Here is a 19,192-nt window from a genome sequence, read left to right as displayed (position 1 = left end):
GCTAAGCCATGGAAGCAAAGAATCTCTTTCGAGAGATTGAAAGCCTAAACGGGCCCTGGCTTTGAGCTAAGTTTGAGCAAACAAAGGTTATGTTAAACCTTTTAACAAGAAGTTCTCTTCCAAAGCCCAAGGAAAGATGGAAGTGAGACCATAATTTTCTATGGCTTGTGATTCGGTCTAAAGGAGTTTATATCCAACACTTTTGGTCCATTAAAAAGCCCAAAATCACTATTCTAGCCTAAGACAAGATTAAAGTGGTGGAAGCCTTCCCTCGCAACTACACTGAAGAGACCATTATGATGTCACGCCATGCTCAGATCAATCTCTCTTCACTCTTTGGGAAGAAAGGACGATTAACAAGAACCGAGATAAGACTAGCCTTCTCAAGTTAAGGAAAGTGGATAGGTTTAAAGCTCAAAAGAAGAAAGCTAGATTACAGACGGTCAAACATGCCATTCAATTGGAAAAATTGGCTTCGAAAGATCAATGTTATGAACCTCTAAGCTCTTGATGGTCTTTGTACGTGGGCTTTGTTTTAGTGGCTTTTGACCCACTTTTTTTGTTTGTGCTATTTTTTCTTTTTTTGGTAAAAAGAAAAAATAGACAATAATAGACATGTTAGTTTTTGATATTTTTGAGCCCTAGCGAAATAATAAATTAGGATCCTTTCTAAAAAAATTATAAATTATAATACAATAAAATAAAAACATATACTAGTAATAAAATAAAAAATCGAGGCCATTTTCTTTTTTTTTCCTTCCTGTAATGAAGTGTTCATCAGAAGACTTAAAAAGTTGAAGTTTTTTTTCACGTTAAAAGCTGAAGAAAATTTTCTGGGCCCTTTCCAGCCTTGGACATTGGGTGGCCACACTCCCAAACTACCCCAGGGTCGAACCTAATAACAAATCAGGTTACAACAAAAATTCCCTAAGGAAGATTACCACTTGATAAAACAACAAGAGATGTTGCTAATACATCCCTAGGGATCTCCTTGAAAACCTTCAAGCCGTGTCTTGTATCAAAGGCTAATTTGGCAATACAATCTACAACATTATTAAATTTCCTAAGAATGTGTTGAATACGCCAAGGTCCTACGTTCTCTAAAAGATGGTGAATACAGCTAATTAAGGCAGAGTTCAAAATCGAAGAGGAAGTTTCTTGTATAGCTTTGACTACTTCTAGATTATCCGTTTGCATCATAACCCCGGCAAAGCTACTATCATGGATAAGAGACAACCCATCAAGAATTCCCCACAATTCCGCATCAAAGATTGAGCATTCTCCCAAAAATCTGTTAAAATCAATTATCCATTCCCCATTCTTATTCCTTAAAAATCCCCCAGCTGCAATAGAACCCAAATCAACCTTAATTACACCATCAGTTCATAGCTACAACCATTTATTCGACACTGAGGTTATTAACCTTGATACTTGCTGCCTGAACTAGTCATTTTGATGGAAAGTGGTAAATTGTTTATCCCAGATATATGAAACCTTAATAATCTCAGTTACACTCCATGAAGCTCCTTGGAAAAGGAAGAGTTTCCAAAGTCTCCATCTAAGCAAACCAAATAAACTTGTTTAACTCACCTCACCAAAAGTTGAAGAAGAAGTGTGTAAATTAGACTCTAACCATTCATGAAGATTTCCTGCAAAAAAACTCAAATGGTTCTTAGTTGGAATGACCTGTGACCAAATTTCTCTAACTCCTGAGCAGTCTTTGGTAACGTGCAAAATATCTTTAGAATGATATCCGCACAAGCCACAAGAAGTATCACTTGCTATATCCCGTTTAGCTCACTCCATATTGATGAGAAGGTGCTCCTTCAATACAAGCCAGATAAAAAAATCTAACTCTCTATTATTTAATCTCTGTTTTTATGTTTAAAATCTCATTAACCAACTCAAATAGAGAACTTTTGTGTAAAAGGGATCATGTGTATTTACTCAACTATTTAAAACTTGGTTCAAAATCTCTAATTTTTCTTTTGATGAAATGAATCCTTTACTTCTAATTTGATAAAAAAAATGGTATTGATCTTATTCCTCATATTACTAAATTTCGATATTATTGATAAATTTTCATTATTGCTTCAAAAGAAAGTGATTAAATCAAAAGTAATATAAAAATACCTAAACCAAACGTTCCTAAATTCTCCATTTGAATAAATAATTATTTTTTATAAATTTAACTTATTTCTTTTATATACTCCCAATTTAAAAAAAAATTGCATGAAAATGAAAAAGTAAATGCCATATTAGAATCTAAAGCTGCATGGATAAAAAATTAAATATTTTTTTATTATTTGATACTATAAAAAAGAATTAATTACTTAACTCAAACTAAGGGCCAACTATTAAATTAAGCCAAAGAAAGAAATCAAAGCTCGGGTTGGGGATAGCCCGACATTGGATAGTTAGTCATCATATCGGACACGTGTAAGCAACAAGCCCTCCTCAAAGCCTACTTCAAATCTCAACCGTTGATCTAACAAATCCGTAAAAAACCATCCAAAACCCTAAAATTTATCTATATAAATGCAATTCAATCGTGGCTGTTAGGGTTTCCAATTTGCAACACTAGCCGGCACTTCCTCTCTTCCGTAATCTCTTACTTTCAGATTTCAGTCTCAGTAAAGCTTTTTCAGCACCAGCCAAAATGGGGTTAGTTTTCCTTTCTACGTTTTTTTTTATACAAAACGTTATTATTTGTTCGTTTCCATTTACTACTTGCATTTGAACTATGAAAGCTTTGTGAATCATTTTTGCGATTGCCGTTTGTTTATTCCAGTAAAGTAGTACCTAAGATTCGGTTTATATGATTAGATGATTTGTGGGTCAATGATTTCCTTTCCTATATACTTCTGGGTGTTTTGGTTGGGGATGGAACTGTGGAATTTGTGGGCGAAACTGTCTTTCAGTACCTGTTTGGTTGATGGGAAAACTGTGGCAGAAGGAATGGTATGTGAAAAATTAGGGTCGTATGTGGGGTTATGACTGTTGGTCATGATTTTAAACTTGTTAGAAAATGGTTGATGACCTTCTGCATCAATGGGTATCCTTTAGATTTTATTTCTGTGATGCTTCCTTATCTTGAAGATTGCTGTTGTTCTAGCGAAATTGCATTTTCGTTTTGGTGATTTGGGGTTGGTTCTGAGAAAATCTAGAACTTATTCGAACCTTAGTGATTGGTTCTGGTTTTGGTTCATAAGTTGGAAAATCGCAATTATTCTAACCGAACAAAATTTTATACCTCTTTAAATATTTCGTAGTATTTAATTGTCTACAATATAGAAAATAAATGTTTTATTTCTAAATTGGTGAAAAAGAACTTCAAAATGCTATAGAGAAAGAAGAGATAATTTAAATTAATAAACCAATGGACTGAAGTGTGGATTTCTGGTTGGATCAGTTCAGTTATATATGGTATTTGGTTTGGTAATCCATCTTAGGGTGGTTTATGTTGTATTTTATGGAAATATGCTGAAAAATTTGAAAATTTGTGCAGGAAGACTCGTGGAATGGGAGCTGGCCGTAAGCTGAGAACCCACCGCAGAAGGCAGAGGTGGGCCGACAAGGCATATAAGAAGTCAAATCTTGGAAATGAATGGAAGAAACCTTTTGCTGGATCATCACATGCCAAGGGCATAGTTCTTGAGAAAATGTAAGAACTATATTTTGTATCTTTATGATGTTTTTTAAGGGTATTTATGTTAGCAGGGTGTGCTCGAATTAGATTCTGAACTTTGCCATTTGGTAACTGGCTTTTGCAGTGGCATTGAAGCTAAGCAGCCTAACTCTGCTATCCGAAAATGTGCTCGTGTTCAGTTGATCAAGAATGGAAAGAAAATTGCTGCTTTTGTACCCAATGACGGTTGCTTAAACTACATTGAGGAAAATGTAAGTTATAGTGTTATATTCACCTTTTGAGTTGAATGTCATTGGTTCATGTTTATCATTTCTCGGTTGTCGTCTTGTTTCTTTATTAGACAACATTGTGCAAAGCTTGTTCTAGGATGACAGGGTTTTGATTTTCGGTGTTGAGTAATCTAAGTGCGATGCATGGTTTTGATTTGGTGCAGGATGAGGTATTGATTGCTGGATTTGGACGAAAGGGGCATGCTGTGGGAGATATTCCCGGAGTTCGGTTCAAGGTTGTTAAGGTTTCGGGTGTGTCTCTTCTAGCTCTTTTCAAAGAGAAGAAGGAGAAGCCAAGGTCTTAAAAGAATATGACTTTTAATGGTTCACTTAATATTTGTTATTTATATAAAAACCTAGTGTTTGGGATTTTGTAATGAAGGATTTTAGATATCCAAATCAAACTGTGTTCTGTTTTTGGTTTCAAATCTAAAATTTTGTTTGGTCGATCATTATATATGTTGTCTTATGAACCCATTTTATTTAGTGTTATCATGTATGAACAGAATAGTAGTTGCTGATTATGATGATAATGGTTCGATTTTAAAGTCTCACCCAATCGATTTTAATAGAATTAAGGATCACTGATTTCTTAAAATTTCTTGGTTAACCTATAATTTATCCCTCCAATTTTACTTGGGTAAAATCGAGATTTTTTAAAAAAGATGTCTTGTCAAATTTGTAAGGCTTTATTTACTGTCTTCCTTCTCAAAGAAACAGAAAAGGGAAGCTTTCTCCCTTCATTGTTGAAGAAAATAAATTTTTATAATCTAATTTTGTATTTTTTATGATTTAATCCTTGAAATTGAATTTTTATTAGTCCTTGATTTTTGAATAGTCAAATTTTTGTATTTTATTTTTTAAAATTGTAAATTAATTTTGAAAGTCAAGTTTTGAAATTTTTACTATTTAATTCTTATAGTTTCAAACTATTTTATGCTTAACTTTCCAAATTTTCATATTTCATAATTGTATAATTTACTTACTACGTTAATGTTTCATATTTCACTACTCAAACCTTTAATGTCTAAAAATTTACAAATTTTACAATTTAGTCTTTATTTAAATTCTTATTAAATTAAATCATTTTTCTACTTACTCATCCAAATAATATGTATATTCCTAATGTAAGAAATTAGCAATTAAGCTTAATTAAGTAAATTAATATTGATTGAGACTAAACCATGATTGATTAAAATATAAATAAGTTTTATAAAATAAACTCAACTAAACAATGAAAAGATAATAATATCTCAAATGTATGTTTGTTTTATTAAAAACAATTTTATGAAATATTTTTAAAAAATTTGCCAAACAACAAAAAATATTTTACAAAGATTCGTCCAAATACTAGAAAATATTATCTTTTCTAGAAAAATAAATCATTTTTCAAAAATCATTTTTTAAAATCCGTTTTCAGTGAAACAAACGGAGCCTTAATCATCAGTTCGGTATCAAAAGATACTTCATTACTTTAGTATCTGAAGTTTTCTAATGTTACCCTCATTGCTCTACACTCCTATTATGTGACGTGATTAAGGCTTAATTTAACAATGTTTTTAAGAAGCATTTCTTTTGAGATAAAATGTTTTTGAGAGAAAAAGTGCTATTGAGAAGTAGAGTACTTGAAAAAAAGTTCTTTGTGAAAGCTGAAAATTTTAGTTGATAGTACATGTGACTTTTGGAAATCAATTTCTTTACTTTGGGTTTAAAACTAGTTGAATGGATTAATGATGAAGTTGGACTTAAAACCTATTAATTTGTATACTCACATTTCCCAAAGTAAATATTACATGATGTTAATTGGTGTTTAATATATTTTTTTTACTTCAACCATTAATTTAAAATAATATCATTTTAATGAAATAGTCAAATAGATACCATCAACAAAATACATAACATATTTTTAAAATTTTTAAAGGAATTTATTTTGAAAGTTTTGAATTTAAATATTAAGTCTCAATGTTTTTATTTTATTCTTTTGTCAATTTGAATTATTATTTTTAGTTCAAATTAGTCCTTAACTTTTTAAAAGAAAATAATTAAATTATTTTTTTAGTTTAATTTTAATGTTGGTAGCTTGGCAACTCACACATAATTTATGTGCACGTCATGCTAATATTTTTTTATGATGATTTTTTTAATCAAGTTTAGTTAAAACAAAGAATAAAAATTGCATTTAAAAAATATTAAAAGATAAATTTTACATTATACATAAATATTAAAATACAAGAAGTAAGATTCCAGAATATAACAAAATACCATCCATTATATATTGTATTTAATGTACAAATAATATTTTTTTAATGAAAAAAGCTCGAATGGCCGCTCAAATCTCTGTTCGTTTTTAACCACCACCGTCGCAGCCACCAGTCTTTTCAGTCTTCTTTACGTTACAGCTCTTTTCTACCGCTTCTACTACCCTTTCCTCCATTCCTCCGTTTCTCTTCTTTGTGTCTTAAGCAGGGCATTATTATCCGCCATTCGAGCACATGACGGTATTATATTCTTACCTTACCTGCCGTTGTAGGGAACGAGAGCCGCTTCTTCGCAGTGCCGGCCAATCCCTTCTCCGGTATCCTATCATGCTTCAAAGATCTCGACAACTGGGACGCTCTGACTTGCTTCATCCACGACGGCGCCTTCTCCGCCGAGCTTCCAACGCTCTTATCATCTTTCGCCGATGAAAAACCTCCAATGCTGCTTTGTCGTCTCCGGTCACGATCCGGTGTCGAGCACTCGACGCCTCCTGGTGGTGTCCCCCTTGGACTTGGCTGTCTAATTTGACTGGAAAGTGATGAAAAGGAAGGTATCTTAGACGGCGGAGGAGGGGTTGGTTTTGAGGGTGTTGGAGATGGCTTATTATCGTTGTTAGAGATGGAAGAGGAGACTAAAGTGTTGACGGAGGCGCTGTTAGGTGATGAGCATGGGATATCCCAGGGTCGAGCTGCCATCCATCGCTCTAACCAACTCCATCCCCAATGGGGAGTATTTTGATCCATTAATGTTTGATTCGCTGCTTTAGAAGAGACCTTCCATGATCGCTGTTTTTTATTTTCCCAAAAGGCCATTTAAGTTAGTATTTTTAGCACCCAAATAAATATACTAGAAATAATTAGAATTGTACTCCATCATCCTCTCATCGCACTTGAGGCCGTAAAAGTACTAAAATTAAAAAATAAATTATTTTTTTTAAAAAAATTGGTTGATAAAATATTGAGAGTAGAAGAGTAAAATATAATTTAAATCTTAATATAAATGTCTCTACAATATTTTTACCCATTTCATGAGCCAAATTATTATGCTTAATTAAAAAATAATAATTTCAGTATAAATAATTGAGTTTAAAATTAAATATAAGAATTGAGCTTAAGGTGTAAATCTTAATACTATATAAACTTTGATTTAATTTATAAGATTGTATATAAATTTTGATTTTGTAAAATTTTAAATAAAAAATGTACCTTGATTTAATTCAATTTTTACAAATTACTAATATAATTAACGATATATCACCATTTTACGTTCATGTATTGCAAGCACAAATAATTATATTTATTCAATATAAAAAAATTAAAGGTATTTTAAAAAAATTAGTATAATTGAATCAAAATCCAATTTTCATATATACATTCAAACAACAATCAAAAGTTTCGTGTATATAATTACACAAAATTAAAGTCCATGTATTAAATTACACATAGAATCAAAGTTCATGTGTAATTTATCCCAAATATTAATAATTTAATTTAAGGGTTGAATGCGACAATTAAACTCATTTTTGGAAAAATATTTATTATATTGTTAGTGCATTAAATACTAACCCTTTAGTTTTTATAGTTTAATGAGCTCAAATGTTCTGATTTATTATAAAGATAAATTATTTAGTTTTTAATGTTTATTTATTTTGTCATTTTGACCCTTATTTTCTTTGGTAAACTATACAGTTGGTCACTCAACTTTCATAAGTTTTTTTATTTTATTTTGGATACTGAAAATAAAACTTTTTTGCAAATTGAGCACTATCGTTAACAACTATTTTCATTTTAGTCGCCCAACTTTAATAAGTTTTAATTTTTGCCACTTGTCGTTAATTCAATATTTTTCTACAATATTTTTAGTCACCTAACTTTATTAAGTCCTCATTTTGGTCACTCATTTTAGCTTTTTAAAAAGTAATTTTATTTTTTTTCTATTTTTTAGAATTAATTTTATTTTTTTCAAGTAAAAGGGAAAAACTAGGATTTTATAAGGTATAGTTTGGGCTTTTATAGGAATATCTTGGATTATTACAAGTAAAATTAATTTATCTTTTTAATTTTCTTTAATTTTTTAAAAATTAATTTTAGTTTTTCTAAGGAAAAACTTAGGGTTTTACAACAAAAATTACGTTGGATTTTAGAAGGGAAAAAAATCTTTGAACTTTTTAATTTCCTTTAATTTTTAGAATTGATTTTTAGTTTTTAAGTTTCAGGGGAAGACTTGAGTTTTTATATAGATTTGAGTTACGAGAAAAATTTGGGTTTCATCTCCACAGTTGAATAACTCAATTTCCTGTAAAATTTTAGGTAATAGATATTTTTTGAAAAAGATAAAATGAGTGATTAAAAAAAACTTATTAAGGTTTGGTGACTAAAATGAGTGTAAAATAATATTGAATTAAACGGTAATGACCAAAATGAAAACTTATTAAAGTTGAGTGATGAAAATGAAAACAATTGCTAACGGCAATACTCAGTATGCAAATTTTTTTATTTTCGATTCCCAAAATGAAAACATATAAAAATTGGGTGACCAATTGTGTACTTTACCCTATTTTTTTATCACTTTAGTCTTCAACCCTTAAAATTTAGCTAAATTAATTTTTTTACGATAAAATTGACTAAACTATTAAAATTTTAATGGTATTGATGTGACAACTCACGTAGCAATCTACAAATACTTCATTGTTAAGTTGTATAATTTTTCTAAAACTTTTTTTAATTTGTTGAATTTTTATTAAATTTTTTAAATTTATTGAATTTTTATTAATTATACATTGGACTATCATGCAAGTGCCAATGGCAATACCTTTAAAATTTTTATAGTTTAGTTAATTGTTCCCTTAAAAAAAAGCAATTTAACTAAATGTTGAAGGTTAAAAACCAAAATAATCTGAAAAAAGAATAACGGTGAAAGTGATAAAATGGATAAAAGGCTAAGTTTTTCAGTATACATCTTGATTTTTATCCCAAAACGTGTTGTAGGTTTAAAAGTACTGTTTAACTTTAAAAAGCTGAAAGAAAAGGGGGGTTGGGGGGAGAAGTGGCAAATAATACCTGGCGAGTGAAGGCATAAGCTAAAGCTCTTTCCCTTCGCATAGCAGCTTCTTGCTTATACTGCTTTATTGCTTCAGATTGCTCCTTCGACTTTCTACCATCATGCCACTCTCCTCCCATCTGTTTATTTCCCCACAATTAGCATGCAGAATAATTCTAAGGAAATAACAATATATCATGTAACAAGCATAATAATCAAAAAAATGTGGGAAGCTTTAGGTAGGCACATACAGAGGCATTAAACTTGTCAAGCTCTTTGTGGCGTTTCTGTTGAAGGTGGTGATGAAGAATTTGGTTCTCTTCCAACATTCTAAGCCTCATTCCACGAATCCGGGACTGCACTCCACCCATTGTTTGCATGCATCTTAATGCAGTTTTCGCTTGCTCTTTCACGGATTGCCCTTCTATCATTGATTTCAATCTCTCCGACCTTCTCAATTCTGGCAATGCCCTCCGAGCCTGACATACCACTCAAATGCAATCACTTCCTTTGCATAAAATACAACTGATGGCTCATGATGAAAGGGATGTTTCATTGACATTAATATATATCTAATACGAGTATCTTTGATCTTCTAGAAAAGTTCACATTACATTCAAATACTGGTATAGGATCCCAATAAACAACTATTGCACTCCAATTGCGTATAAATACAAGTAAGTGTTCATGAATGGGAAGTTTCATTGAAGTTGTGATGGCAAATTCTGTTGTTTGGATGTGAGAGATATGTTCAACACAAGTATCTGTATCTTTCTCAAAGCTTGCAATGCTATGCCATAAATTCATTTGCATAAATGCAACTAATTTGCTCATCAATGGGATGTTTCATTGAATTTATGATTGTAAACTTTAAATGCTCGCAATGCACTCTTTGCTTGATAAACTCAAATGGAATTACTTCCTTCTCCTATGATTAAATTTTTCGTTAATATTTAACTTCCATCTAATTTTCCTAGATATTTTAAACATCTTTAAAAAATTAAATCTTCTTCATAAATATGAATCAAACACGAATACTTAAAAGAAATTAAAAATAAAATAGGTTAATATTTTTATTTGTTTAATTGATAAAAAAACTTGGAATTTTTAACATTAGAACTTTCAGATAGTTTCATGAATTTTCAATTGATCTCAGGTATGCATGAAGTAATTAAGAGCTTAACATAAAAAATAAATAAATAAAAAGGAGCGATCTCATACCAAGTATCCGCGAAATGCAGTTTGAATCTTGGTAGCAGCCGTTCTCTCCGACGATATGCGTTGTAAAGAAGCGACGCGAACAGCCTCAGCAGTCGCCTTAGAAGCTGCGACCGCGGCGGCAGCAGCCATAGCGGTGGCAAGAGCGATGAAGTGGGTGTGTCTTTTAGGCTTATTTTCAGCTTCCGCTGGTTTGGCATCTTCAGGGGGAGGAGGTTCAGGCTCTTCAGTTTTTGTTTCCGTTTCAGTTTCTTGAGGCAAAGGAACTGCAGGCTCCGAATCCTTGGTTTTGCTTTGCCATTTTTTCTTTGATTTTGAACTTTCCTTCTGAACCAAAAATTCACCAAAATTTAAATCACAAATTACAAGCCAAGAAGCAAACCAAGTATATGAACAAAAACATAACTCGGATACGATGCAATACCCAAAATTTTTGGTCCCATAATCATTTTCATCAAATTAATCCTCTACTTTAATTTATCCTATTTTATCATAAATTTAGTTGAGTAACACTGTTAAATCATATCATTAATTGTCCATTGAATTTGAGTATGCTAAAATGCATTATCCTCCTAACATAAAAATTAATTTAATTGTTCAGTAATTTATTTGTAAAAAAATTATAAAATTAAATAGTTCGACAATTTTTAGACTACAAATTATAAAAAAAAATCAACAATTCAAGTTCATGTGTGTACCATCAATTAAACAAATAATTTCTCAATTTTAATAAAGCATGGAGATTATATTTTGACAAATTAAAATAGGAAGACTATTTTTAAAAATTTTTGTAAACTAATTAAACCAAAATTTTCAAACGATTTCTACTTTTAAAAATTCTTTAAAAGCAAATTGTGTAATTTTGATGATATTTGGAGAATAATGCAAAATAAGTAAATATTACTTAATGAAATATAGGAATTAACTTATGGGCCTTTTTACATTAAAAATACGAAAAAATAATTATGAAAATAAAATGAAAAACAGATTATTTATGAGAATGGATGGTTTTCTAATTTGCCACATAACTAGTTAAATTAATAATTTTATTAATTTTTTTCATATGAATTTGATGAACTATTGATTGAGATAAGTAATTTGACGGTTGAGTTGAATAGTATTAAATAATTTGATTAATTTTCTAAATCCCAAAACATGCAAAGATCAAAATATGAGAAATTAAAATAAATGAATTAACTTCTAGTTTTCTTAAAATAGATATATGAAATTCAAAATTATACCACACCCATAACTATAAAATTATAAAACTAAACTATATAAAATTTTTAAAAAGAGTAAAAGTTGAGTGAAAAAGGATGTTGCATTGACATTTTGGCATCACCCCTTTTTAAACTAAAATATTAATTTTTATAGGTTATATTGTCTAATAAATCAATTATATGATATTATATTATTCAAAACGATTCATTTTCATAAATAACTTTTTTTTTAATTATAAAAAATCTTAAATTGTGCAAACCTTTTACCTGATCTTTCTTGGACTCAGGGGTCAAAGCTTTCTTCACAAACCAAAACCAATCTCTTTTTTTGCCCATCTGTCAACAGTTCCTCTTCACAGCCAGAGAAAAACCATGGAATATCTCAGCTCCCATTGAGTCAAAAGTGATTCAAACAAATATTGAAAAAACTAATGATTTAGATTTTTACAGTTTTAATTTTTCTTCATTGTGATTGATATATCCACGGTTGCAATAAGTATGATATGATCAAGAATTTATCTACGATTTTAATTTAAATTTACGATCTATTCATATTAAATTTTAAATATAAATCTTTTAAGATAATATTATTACACAAATTAATTGAAACAAGCTCGAGTTTAAATAAAATAAATATTTAAATCCGATACATCTGCGCTCGATGTTCAATTGAATTTAAAATTCAATCCATCTATATAAATTATAATAGTATAACCAAGAAAAAAAATGAAAGATGATTATTAAAAACAGAAAATGAAAAACTCATATTAAAATTTTCAGAAAAAAAAATCAATGAATGTGTCAAAGAAAAAAGAAAGTTGAAAATTTTTCAATACCTGTCCTTGAAAAAAAAATCCCCGGATCTCTTTTAAAATATTGGAATTTTCTCTCTCATTTTATCCATAACAAAAGAAAAGGGAAAAAAATAAAGGGGGGAGAGAGAGAGAGAGAGAGAGAGAGAGTATTTTTGCCAATGGAAAAAAGCTTGAGAAATAGAGAAAATGGGAAATAAAAAGAAAATAAAGGTTGGTATTGCCATTTTTAGAGCATACGACCAAAAAAGTTTAACCAAAAGTGAACCATTTTAGTATCTAAAAAATACTAATAAAAAAAATCAAAACTTAATTAGGTTGATTCATGAATTTGAGTGGAATTTCATATTAATTTTATTTGAAGTTTTTCACTCAAAATTCGATTGAATAATTCAGTAGTCAATTTCATCATTCAAAAAAAATATTAAATAAAATTATAGTAATGTCGATATATTTTTATAATTAATTTATTGTAAAATATTAATTTGAATTATATCAAGTTAATGCAAATAAGAAAAGAATGTTAGACTTGAATAATTTTTGCTTGAATCAATTCAAAAGTTGTGTTATTTGGTATAAGGGTGAGCAAAACTCGATTTAATTTGAAAAATTTAATTTTTTTTTAAATTTTAAGTTAATCGAATTGAGTTATTCAAGTTTCGAGTTCGAATCGAGTTGAATTTTACAATTCAAATAACTCAAATAATTCAAATAATAGATTGAGTCTTAGTTTGATTGACATTAGCATTGTTGCCAGTGCATGAGGGCGTGGGTTCGAGTGTGCTGAAGTGCATTATCCTCCTGAAACATGTTGAATGGTTTAGGAGTGATATGAGTAGTTCTAAGTACTGTATCAAAAAGAGCAAACTTGATAATAATCTTTAATGAGATTAATGTTTAAAAAAAATGTGCATAGTTGCACAGATGGGAATGAAGCATATTTTGTGGTTAGCCATTTACCTATTCGGAAAGCATTCGCAACAAGAGAATTAGTATCTTGTATAATATGAACATTTTTACTTTCAATCATAATTTTTTATAAGAATATCAAACATCTAAAATTAACAAACTTCATTTTTTTTCATAACACTTTCATACAGGTCACCTTTTCTAAATACAAATTTTTAAAAACATATCCGCATTAAAAAATAATGCCAAAGTAACATGTCATGGCAATAACGCAAGCAATCCTTCCTTTCCCCACCATACATGGATCCATGAAACTCAGGGTCTGTTTGATTGACGAAATTGATTTTCCGAAAAATTATTTCCAACTTTTCCAGCGTTTGATTGGCGGAAAACATTTTCCATTTGGAAAATAAACTCCAAAACAAGGGAAAATGGGTTACATTTTAGGGAAAATGTCTTACCCTTTCAATTTCCGTAAGACATTTTCCGTGCTCTCCTCTTTATCTCCTCCTTCATTCCTTCCTTCATTTCCGGTAGAAAACTGCTTCTGTTTATCGATTTTCCAGTAACTTGTTTTTTTAATTATTCAATACTTGTTTTTCTAACACAATTACAAATAATTTATTTGATATTAGTTTTTTTTTAATTTATAACGATTAATATTGTAGCTTAATAATTGAGTATTATTATAAATAAATCATTACAATATATGTAAAAATAATTTAAAATATAAAAATTTATTAATATATATTAATATATGTAAAAACAACTTTTTCGAAAAATATTTTCAAAAAATCTGCCAAACAGCAGAAAATATTTTACACAGATTCAATCAAACACCAGAAAATATTTTCCAGTAAATCATTTTACAGAAAAGTAAAATATTTTCTAGAAATCATTTTACGGAAAATATTTTACTGGAAATCAAACAGACCATCAGAAGTGTATATATATATAAAGTGCCTTAGTTTTCAAAGCTATGAATTAAACAGTAAAACTCAGTGCTTTGCTACCATATATCAAATCAAATATTATAGAATAAAAATTTAAAGTTACTCACATATTTCAACGAGGGCATTTGGTCTAGTGGTATGATTCTCGCTTAGGGTGCGAGAGGTCCCGAGTTCAATTCTCGGAATGCCCCAAAACTTTGTTTTTTTTCATTTCTCTCAAACTTTGGGCTTGTAGCAAAGTTTCTTTTATATTGAGCCCATTGGCTAAAGGATTCTACTTTTCAGTTTTGTAGAATAACATGAAAAAGCATTGTATATTATTTATTTTTCATGAGTTTTTATTTAAAAACAATAATGGAGTTATTATATTTATTATTTATTTTCTTTAAAGAACTAAAAATTCACTACTCTGCTTCTTTTCATTAAAAAACTATTACATGCAATTACTATTAAATTAAGTTAAACAAATCTTTTTCACTTTTTTTTTTAACTTTCTAGAAAAACTTCTTTCTTATAATCTTAAAAGCCATTTATTAATTTCACACACAAAAAAAAGGTCATTTTTTAAGAAAAAATTAATTACTGTCTCGTAAATTCTCCTTTAAGTTTAATTATTTTAAATTTTCAAGTTAATTAATTAAACAAAATAAACCAATAGTAATAGATTTAAGATTTAAAATTTAATATTTAAGATTTACGATTTAATATTTAAGATTTATAATTTATTGTTTAAGATTTAATATTTAGGTTTAAAATTTAGACTTTGATTAAAGATTAAAATTAGAATTAAAGTTTAGGGTTGTTTTTTTCAGAAAGACATCAGTCATTAAATCCAAAGACACTTAAACATCGTTACAAAACAAACTCACCAGCAAAATCAGAAACTCATCTAAAACTATAGTCTATAAACACAATAGACTCAAACATAGCTCATCTCAAGCTTATAAGTTACATGCATAATCAACAATGCGTAACAGGAAGGCCATCACTTCTTAAAACTTTCACCAGTGAGGATGGGGGTTCACTAACCCTATCATCAAAGCACATCCCCTTCATGGCAAGGTGAGCACACCAGTCTGCCGCCCTATTTGCTTCTTTACCAACTTTCTCGAAATCAAAATCAACAAAATTTCCTTTCTGTTTTAGCAAATATGGTATGTATGGTTGAATTTTCCAGTATTTACAAGCACTATCCCCTTTAAACTCCCTATACACGATATTTGAATCAATTTCAACAATAACTCTATTACAACATTGATGCACAACCCATTTCACCCCTGCCATAACTGCCAAAAGCTTCAACTTCCTCCACAACATCAACATTATCCTTTTTAGCTATTCCTGCAACCAAGTTCGCATTCACATTTCTTACAATCACCCCAATAACAACATCTCCCTTGTCAATAAAAGCCCTATCACAATTAACTTTAATCCAACCATTCAGGGGCCTCTCCCATATTTGTTGAGTTTCTTTCAATACATTTCCGAGGATCACACTCTCGCCCCTTAAAAACTTTTGAACATCTACTTTTCCGAATATGCCAGCATGTAAAAGCAATGATCATCTCCATCCATTCTTTGTTTTTCTTACCTTTTAAAACCACATCAAACATCTGCAATAACCATTGATCCAATGTAGTAATTCTATGACAATCAACTTTAAAGCCCAAAGCTCCACCATACCATACACACTGAGCCCAATCACATAACAGAAGAGTATGTTCAACTATCTCAGCTTGTTTCAAACAAACAAGGCACAACTCGGACATTTTAATTCTCCTTTTCACCAGATTACCATTTGTGGCCACCAGGTTCCCAACAGCCCTCCAAAGGAAATGTTTGATCTTCTAGGGAAGTGAAATGCTCCAAATCCAATTCCAAACTTTCCCATTCATATTATGAGATGGTGAACCTCTCCTTGTTAAAGATAATAAGACGGTTAGACGAGCTTTGTACCGTTCAACCGTACCATCCAGATTTTTCTTGACTTTAAACAACCATTTGCAGCCAATAACTTTGCGACCTGATGGCATAGGGACAAGTTCCCATGTACCATTACGAATCAGGGCATCATATTCAGTTTAAGCCGCAGTCTACCACTCTGGGCTAGTGACAGCTTCTTCAATCGTTGACGGTTCTACAACTTCAATAGCAAGAACCTTGGGTTTAAAAACTCCAGCTTTTGACCAAGTGGTCATGGGATGAACATTCTTGTCAAGCACAGAAATCTTTAGCTCTGTAGAAACAGACGGAATTGTAACAACAAGTGTGGGAAACTGATTTCCAGAGTGCAATGAACCACTATGAGAACTACCTTCTCCATTTTAAGGAACCAAAGACGCATCCAAAGATATAGTATTATGACAGTTAGAATTTGTCGGACTAACACCTACTCCATTCTGAGGATTCAGAATCCCAGTCACAGTAGGCAGACAAACAAGACCAGTAACTGAGTTCCTTTGACAAGACCAATTAGTCTCAATAACAGGAAAACAAGGAGATACAATACTTACCTCCCGAGTAGACCGTGATAAAGACATCGAGAAGAGAAATCAGGATTCATCAAACTCCACATGACGAGATACAATAACGCGACCATCAGGCAAAAGACATTGATACCCTTTGTGATAAGAGCTGTAGCCTAAAAATGTGCACGGTTGAGATCGAAACTCTAACTTGTGACGCTGAAACGGGCGCAAATACGGATAGCAACAACATCCAAAACTACGTAAATGATCATACATAGGCTCACACCCATAAAGAACACTATACGGAGTCTTACCATCTAGCACTGGTGTGGGAAGTCGATTTATTAAGTGAACTACGCATGTAAACGCATATGCCCAAAACTCCATTGAAAGTTCGGCTTGAGCTAGAAGAGTAAGGCCCATTTTCACAATGTGTCGATGTTTACTCTCGGCAACGCCATTTTATTCAGAAATATACGGGCACGAAATACGATGGACGGTGCCTTGAGAAGCTAGAGTTGACGCCAAAGCTTGATACTCCCCACCCCCGTCACTCTGGAACTGTTTTATGGTCTTGCCAAACTGAGTGTGAACAAGTTTCTGAAATTGAGTAAAACATGTCACAACCTGAGATTTCTGCCGAATTAGATATACCCAAGTAAACCGAGAACTCATGTCGATAAATGACACATAGTACCAATTGTTATTAGAGGCAATTGAAGCAGGTCCCCATACATCCGATACAACCAACGAGAAAGAATCAGTGTATTTAGTAGTGGAACCAGAAACGACAACTTATGAAACTTACCCTTTTTACAAGCAGTACAAACATCACTAATAGAAATTTTATTCATATGAAAATGACATTTATGTAAAACATTCTTAACAACATTGGACGATGGATGTCCAAGTCGCTTATGCCATAGCGAAAACACCTCACTGTCAGCATTTTGAGTCGAACATTCAACTTGAGCAGCAGATGGATGACACATAAGAGGAACATAATCATCAAGCAGAGAGAACTGATAGAGCCCATAATGAATACGCCCCGTCATCAAAATCTCCTGAGTCACGTTGTCCTTAATCACACAGTAAGTAGAGTGAAATTAAAAAAACACCCCATTATCAGTTGCAAATTGTGATACTGACAATAAATTTTTCCGAATGGCTGGAACACACAAAACATTAGATAACCGAAGCAACCTAGACCTTGTCGGTAACACACCTTGACCAACAGACGATATCATAGCAGGCGTACCATCACTTATTAAAATAGAAGACGTACCTGAATAAGGAACGACATTATGCAGGGCTGATGAATCGCGACACACATGATTGCTGGCACCAGAATCAGGATACCAAGATGATGTCCCAATCGATCCAGGAACCAGCGAGTCAGAACCATCCCCACTTACTCTATATTGGGCGGAGTTTATGTGTGAACCCAAAACGGACGGATCAGAATAGTCAAACGCATGAAGATCTCCCAATCTAAGAAGCCCAAAACATGGATTTGATGCTGAAAACACCCGTGCACGCGGCTTAGTACGCCACGGAACTGCAACATTACCGGTCGGTTTAGATGAATCGAGCTGCACATGATTCAAAATAGGGTTAGTGGGCCCAAGAGGAGCATTCGGCCCAATATTAGTAGGACCAAAACTGCCATTAAGTCCATCAGGTGGCCCAACACCATGCGGCCCATGATTTGGTAGTCTAAACTCACGGCGCTCACTACTTGGTCTGGGCCAACCATGTAGCCCAACATTCGGTCTTGCACTTTGTTCTTGAAAAACATTATACCCATCAGCACACACATTTTGACCAGAAGCAGAATTATTTTGACCAGCCACAAAATAATTTTGACCAGGAGCAACAATTTGATTATTGCCATAGCAATTTTGACCAAGGTTGGAAAACCTAGGTCTTGTATTTGGTTGTGAAGACCAACGACCATCCCTAAAATCACGAGGGTTCGGCAATTGAATCTGCATCGGAGAAGAATCGTCACGATGGTACCGATAATAGCATCTCTGAGCAACGTGACCAAAACGGGAGCAGATCTGACACTGAAAAAGCGGCCGAAAGTTTCTCCCACGACCACGCAACCCCGAACGACCTCCTCGTGTCGAACCATTCGTAGGTGATAGCGACGCATCTTCCAACAGATTAACAGCATACACCACTTCTTGATTCGTTTGAACATGCCGATTCTCACATTCGATTAATGCTTCTACCAAACGATTAAATGGCAAAGGAGTTGAGGACAACGAAGCCGAAGACACTACACCTTCAATTCAGACGGAAGGCCCGCAAGTAGCACCGCCATCTGCTCCGCCACTGAGATGGTGGTTCCAGAAGATTCCAAAAGAGCACACAAACTTTTTAGCTTCGCC

General features: G+C 31.9%; 3 protein-coding genes and 1 non-coding gene across 6 annotated transcripts; 2 read left to right on the top strand and 2 right to left on the bottom strand.

Moving 5' to 3' along the window:
- The first annotated feature begins 2,389 nt into the window (after positions 1-2,389).
- On the top strand, positions 2,390-4,370 carry LOC107904092 (40S ribosomal protein S23). Its single transcript, XM_016830360.2, has 4 exons — positions 2,390-2,664; positions 3,509-3,664; positions 3,774-3,900; positions 4,083-4,370. The coding sequence occupies exons 1-4, from the start codon at positions 2,660-2,662 to the stop codon at positions 4,221-4,223; spliced, it is 429 nt and encodes a 142-aa protein (XP_016685849.1). The 5' UTR covers positions 2,390-2,659; the 3' UTR covers positions 4,224-4,370.
- A 1,759-nt stretch (positions 4,371-6,129) lies between these two features.
- LOC107902433 (protein IQ-DOMAIN 1) lies at positions 6,130-12,624 on the bottom strand. The gene is made up of 6 exons (XM_041094731.1): positions 12,491-12,624; positions 11,922-12,005; positions 10,438-10,761; positions 9,468-9,695; positions 9,237-9,356; positions 6,130-6,962 (listed from the first exon to the last, which is right to left on the bottom strand). Exons 2-6 carry the CDS (start codon positions 11,988-11,990, stop codon positions 6,420-6,422), a joined length of 1,284 nt encoding a protein of 427 aa, XP_040950665.1. The 5' UTR covers positions 11,991-12,005; positions 12,491-12,624; the 3' UTR covers positions 6,130-6,419.
- Positions 12,625-14,447: 1,823 nt separating this feature from the next.
- Positions 14,448-14,519, top strand: TRNAP-AGG (transfer RNA proline (anticodon AGG)). Its single transcript has one exon. It is a non-coding gene; the product is annotated as a tRNA-Pro (tRNA).
- Positions 14,520-15,154: 635 nt separating this feature from the next.
- LOC121217958 (uncharacterized) lies at positions 15,155-18,790 on the bottom strand. 3 transcript variants are annotated; one of them, XR_005914227.1, is made up of 2 exons: positions 16,842-18,790; positions 15,155-16,564 (listed from the first exon to the last, which is right to left on the bottom strand). XR_005914227.1 is itself a non-coding variant. In XM_041094730.1 (2 exons), exons 1-2 carry the CDS (start codon positions 18,788-18,790, stop codon positions 17,805-17,807), a joined length of 780 nt encoding a protein of 259 aa, XP_040950664.1. In that variant the 3' UTR covers positions 15,155-17,804. The 3 variants fall into 3 exon arrangements, 1 of the variants encoding a protein (XP_040950664.1); XR_005914228.1 differs by having other exon boundaries at positions 15,155-17,012; positions 17,111-18,790; XM_041094730.1 differs by having other exon boundaries at positions 15,155-17,875; positions 18,082-18,790.
- Between the last annotated feature and the right edge of the window lie 402 nt (positions 18,791-19,192).

The sequence above is a fragment of the Gossypium hirsutum genome, chromosome D05, assembly GCF_007990345.1.
Source record: "Gossypium hirsutum isolate 1008001.06 chromosome D05, Gossypium_hirsutum_v2.1, whole genome shotgun sequence".
Taxonomy (NCBI): Eukaryota; Viridiplantae; Streptophyta; class Magnoliopsida; order Malvales; family Malvaceae; genus Gossypium; species Gossypium hirsutum.
The sequence above is the reverse complement of the archived record's forward strand: the minus strand, read 5'-3'. Positions and strand labels throughout refer to the sequence as shown.

What these genes read in the sequence shown, in the direction of transcription:
- LOC107904092 (XM_016830360.2), top strand. An exon ending in GGCATAGTTCTTGAGAAAAT is followed by an intron (nt 3,665 to 3,773) that starts GTAAGAACTATA and finishes TGGCTTTTGCAG; the next exon opens with TGGCATTGAAGCTAAGCAGC. An exon ending in TAAACTACATTGAGGAAAAT is followed by an intron (nt 3,901 to 4,082) that starts GTAAGTTATAGT and finishes GATTTGGTGCAG; the next exon opens with GATGAGGTATTGATTGCTGG.
- LOC121217958 (XM_041094730.1), bottom strand. Translation starts at nt 18,790, where the DNA reads ATGCAGATTCAATTGCCGAACCCTCGTGATTTTAGGGATGGTCGTTGG. An exon ending in TAATGTCGTTCCTTATTCAG is followed by an intron (nt 17,876 to 18,081) that starts GTACGTCTTCTA and finishes TGTGTGATTAAG; the next exon opens with GACAACGTGACTCAGGAGAT.
- LOC107902433 (XM_041094731.1), bottom strand. Translation starts at nt 11,990, where the DNA reads ATGGGCAAAAAAAGAGATTGGTTTTGGTTTGTGAAGAAAGCTTTGACC. An exon ending in CTGAGTCCAAGAAAGATCAG is followed by an intron (nt 10,762 to 11,921) that starts GTAAAAGGTTTG and finishes TTTTTGGTTCAG; the next exon opens with AAGGAAAGTTCAAAATCAAA. An exon ending in CTTATGCCTTCACTCGCCAG is followed by an intron (nt 6,963 to 9,236) that starts GTATTATTTGCC and finishes AATAAAAAACAG; the next exon opens with CGATCATGGAAGGTCTCTTC.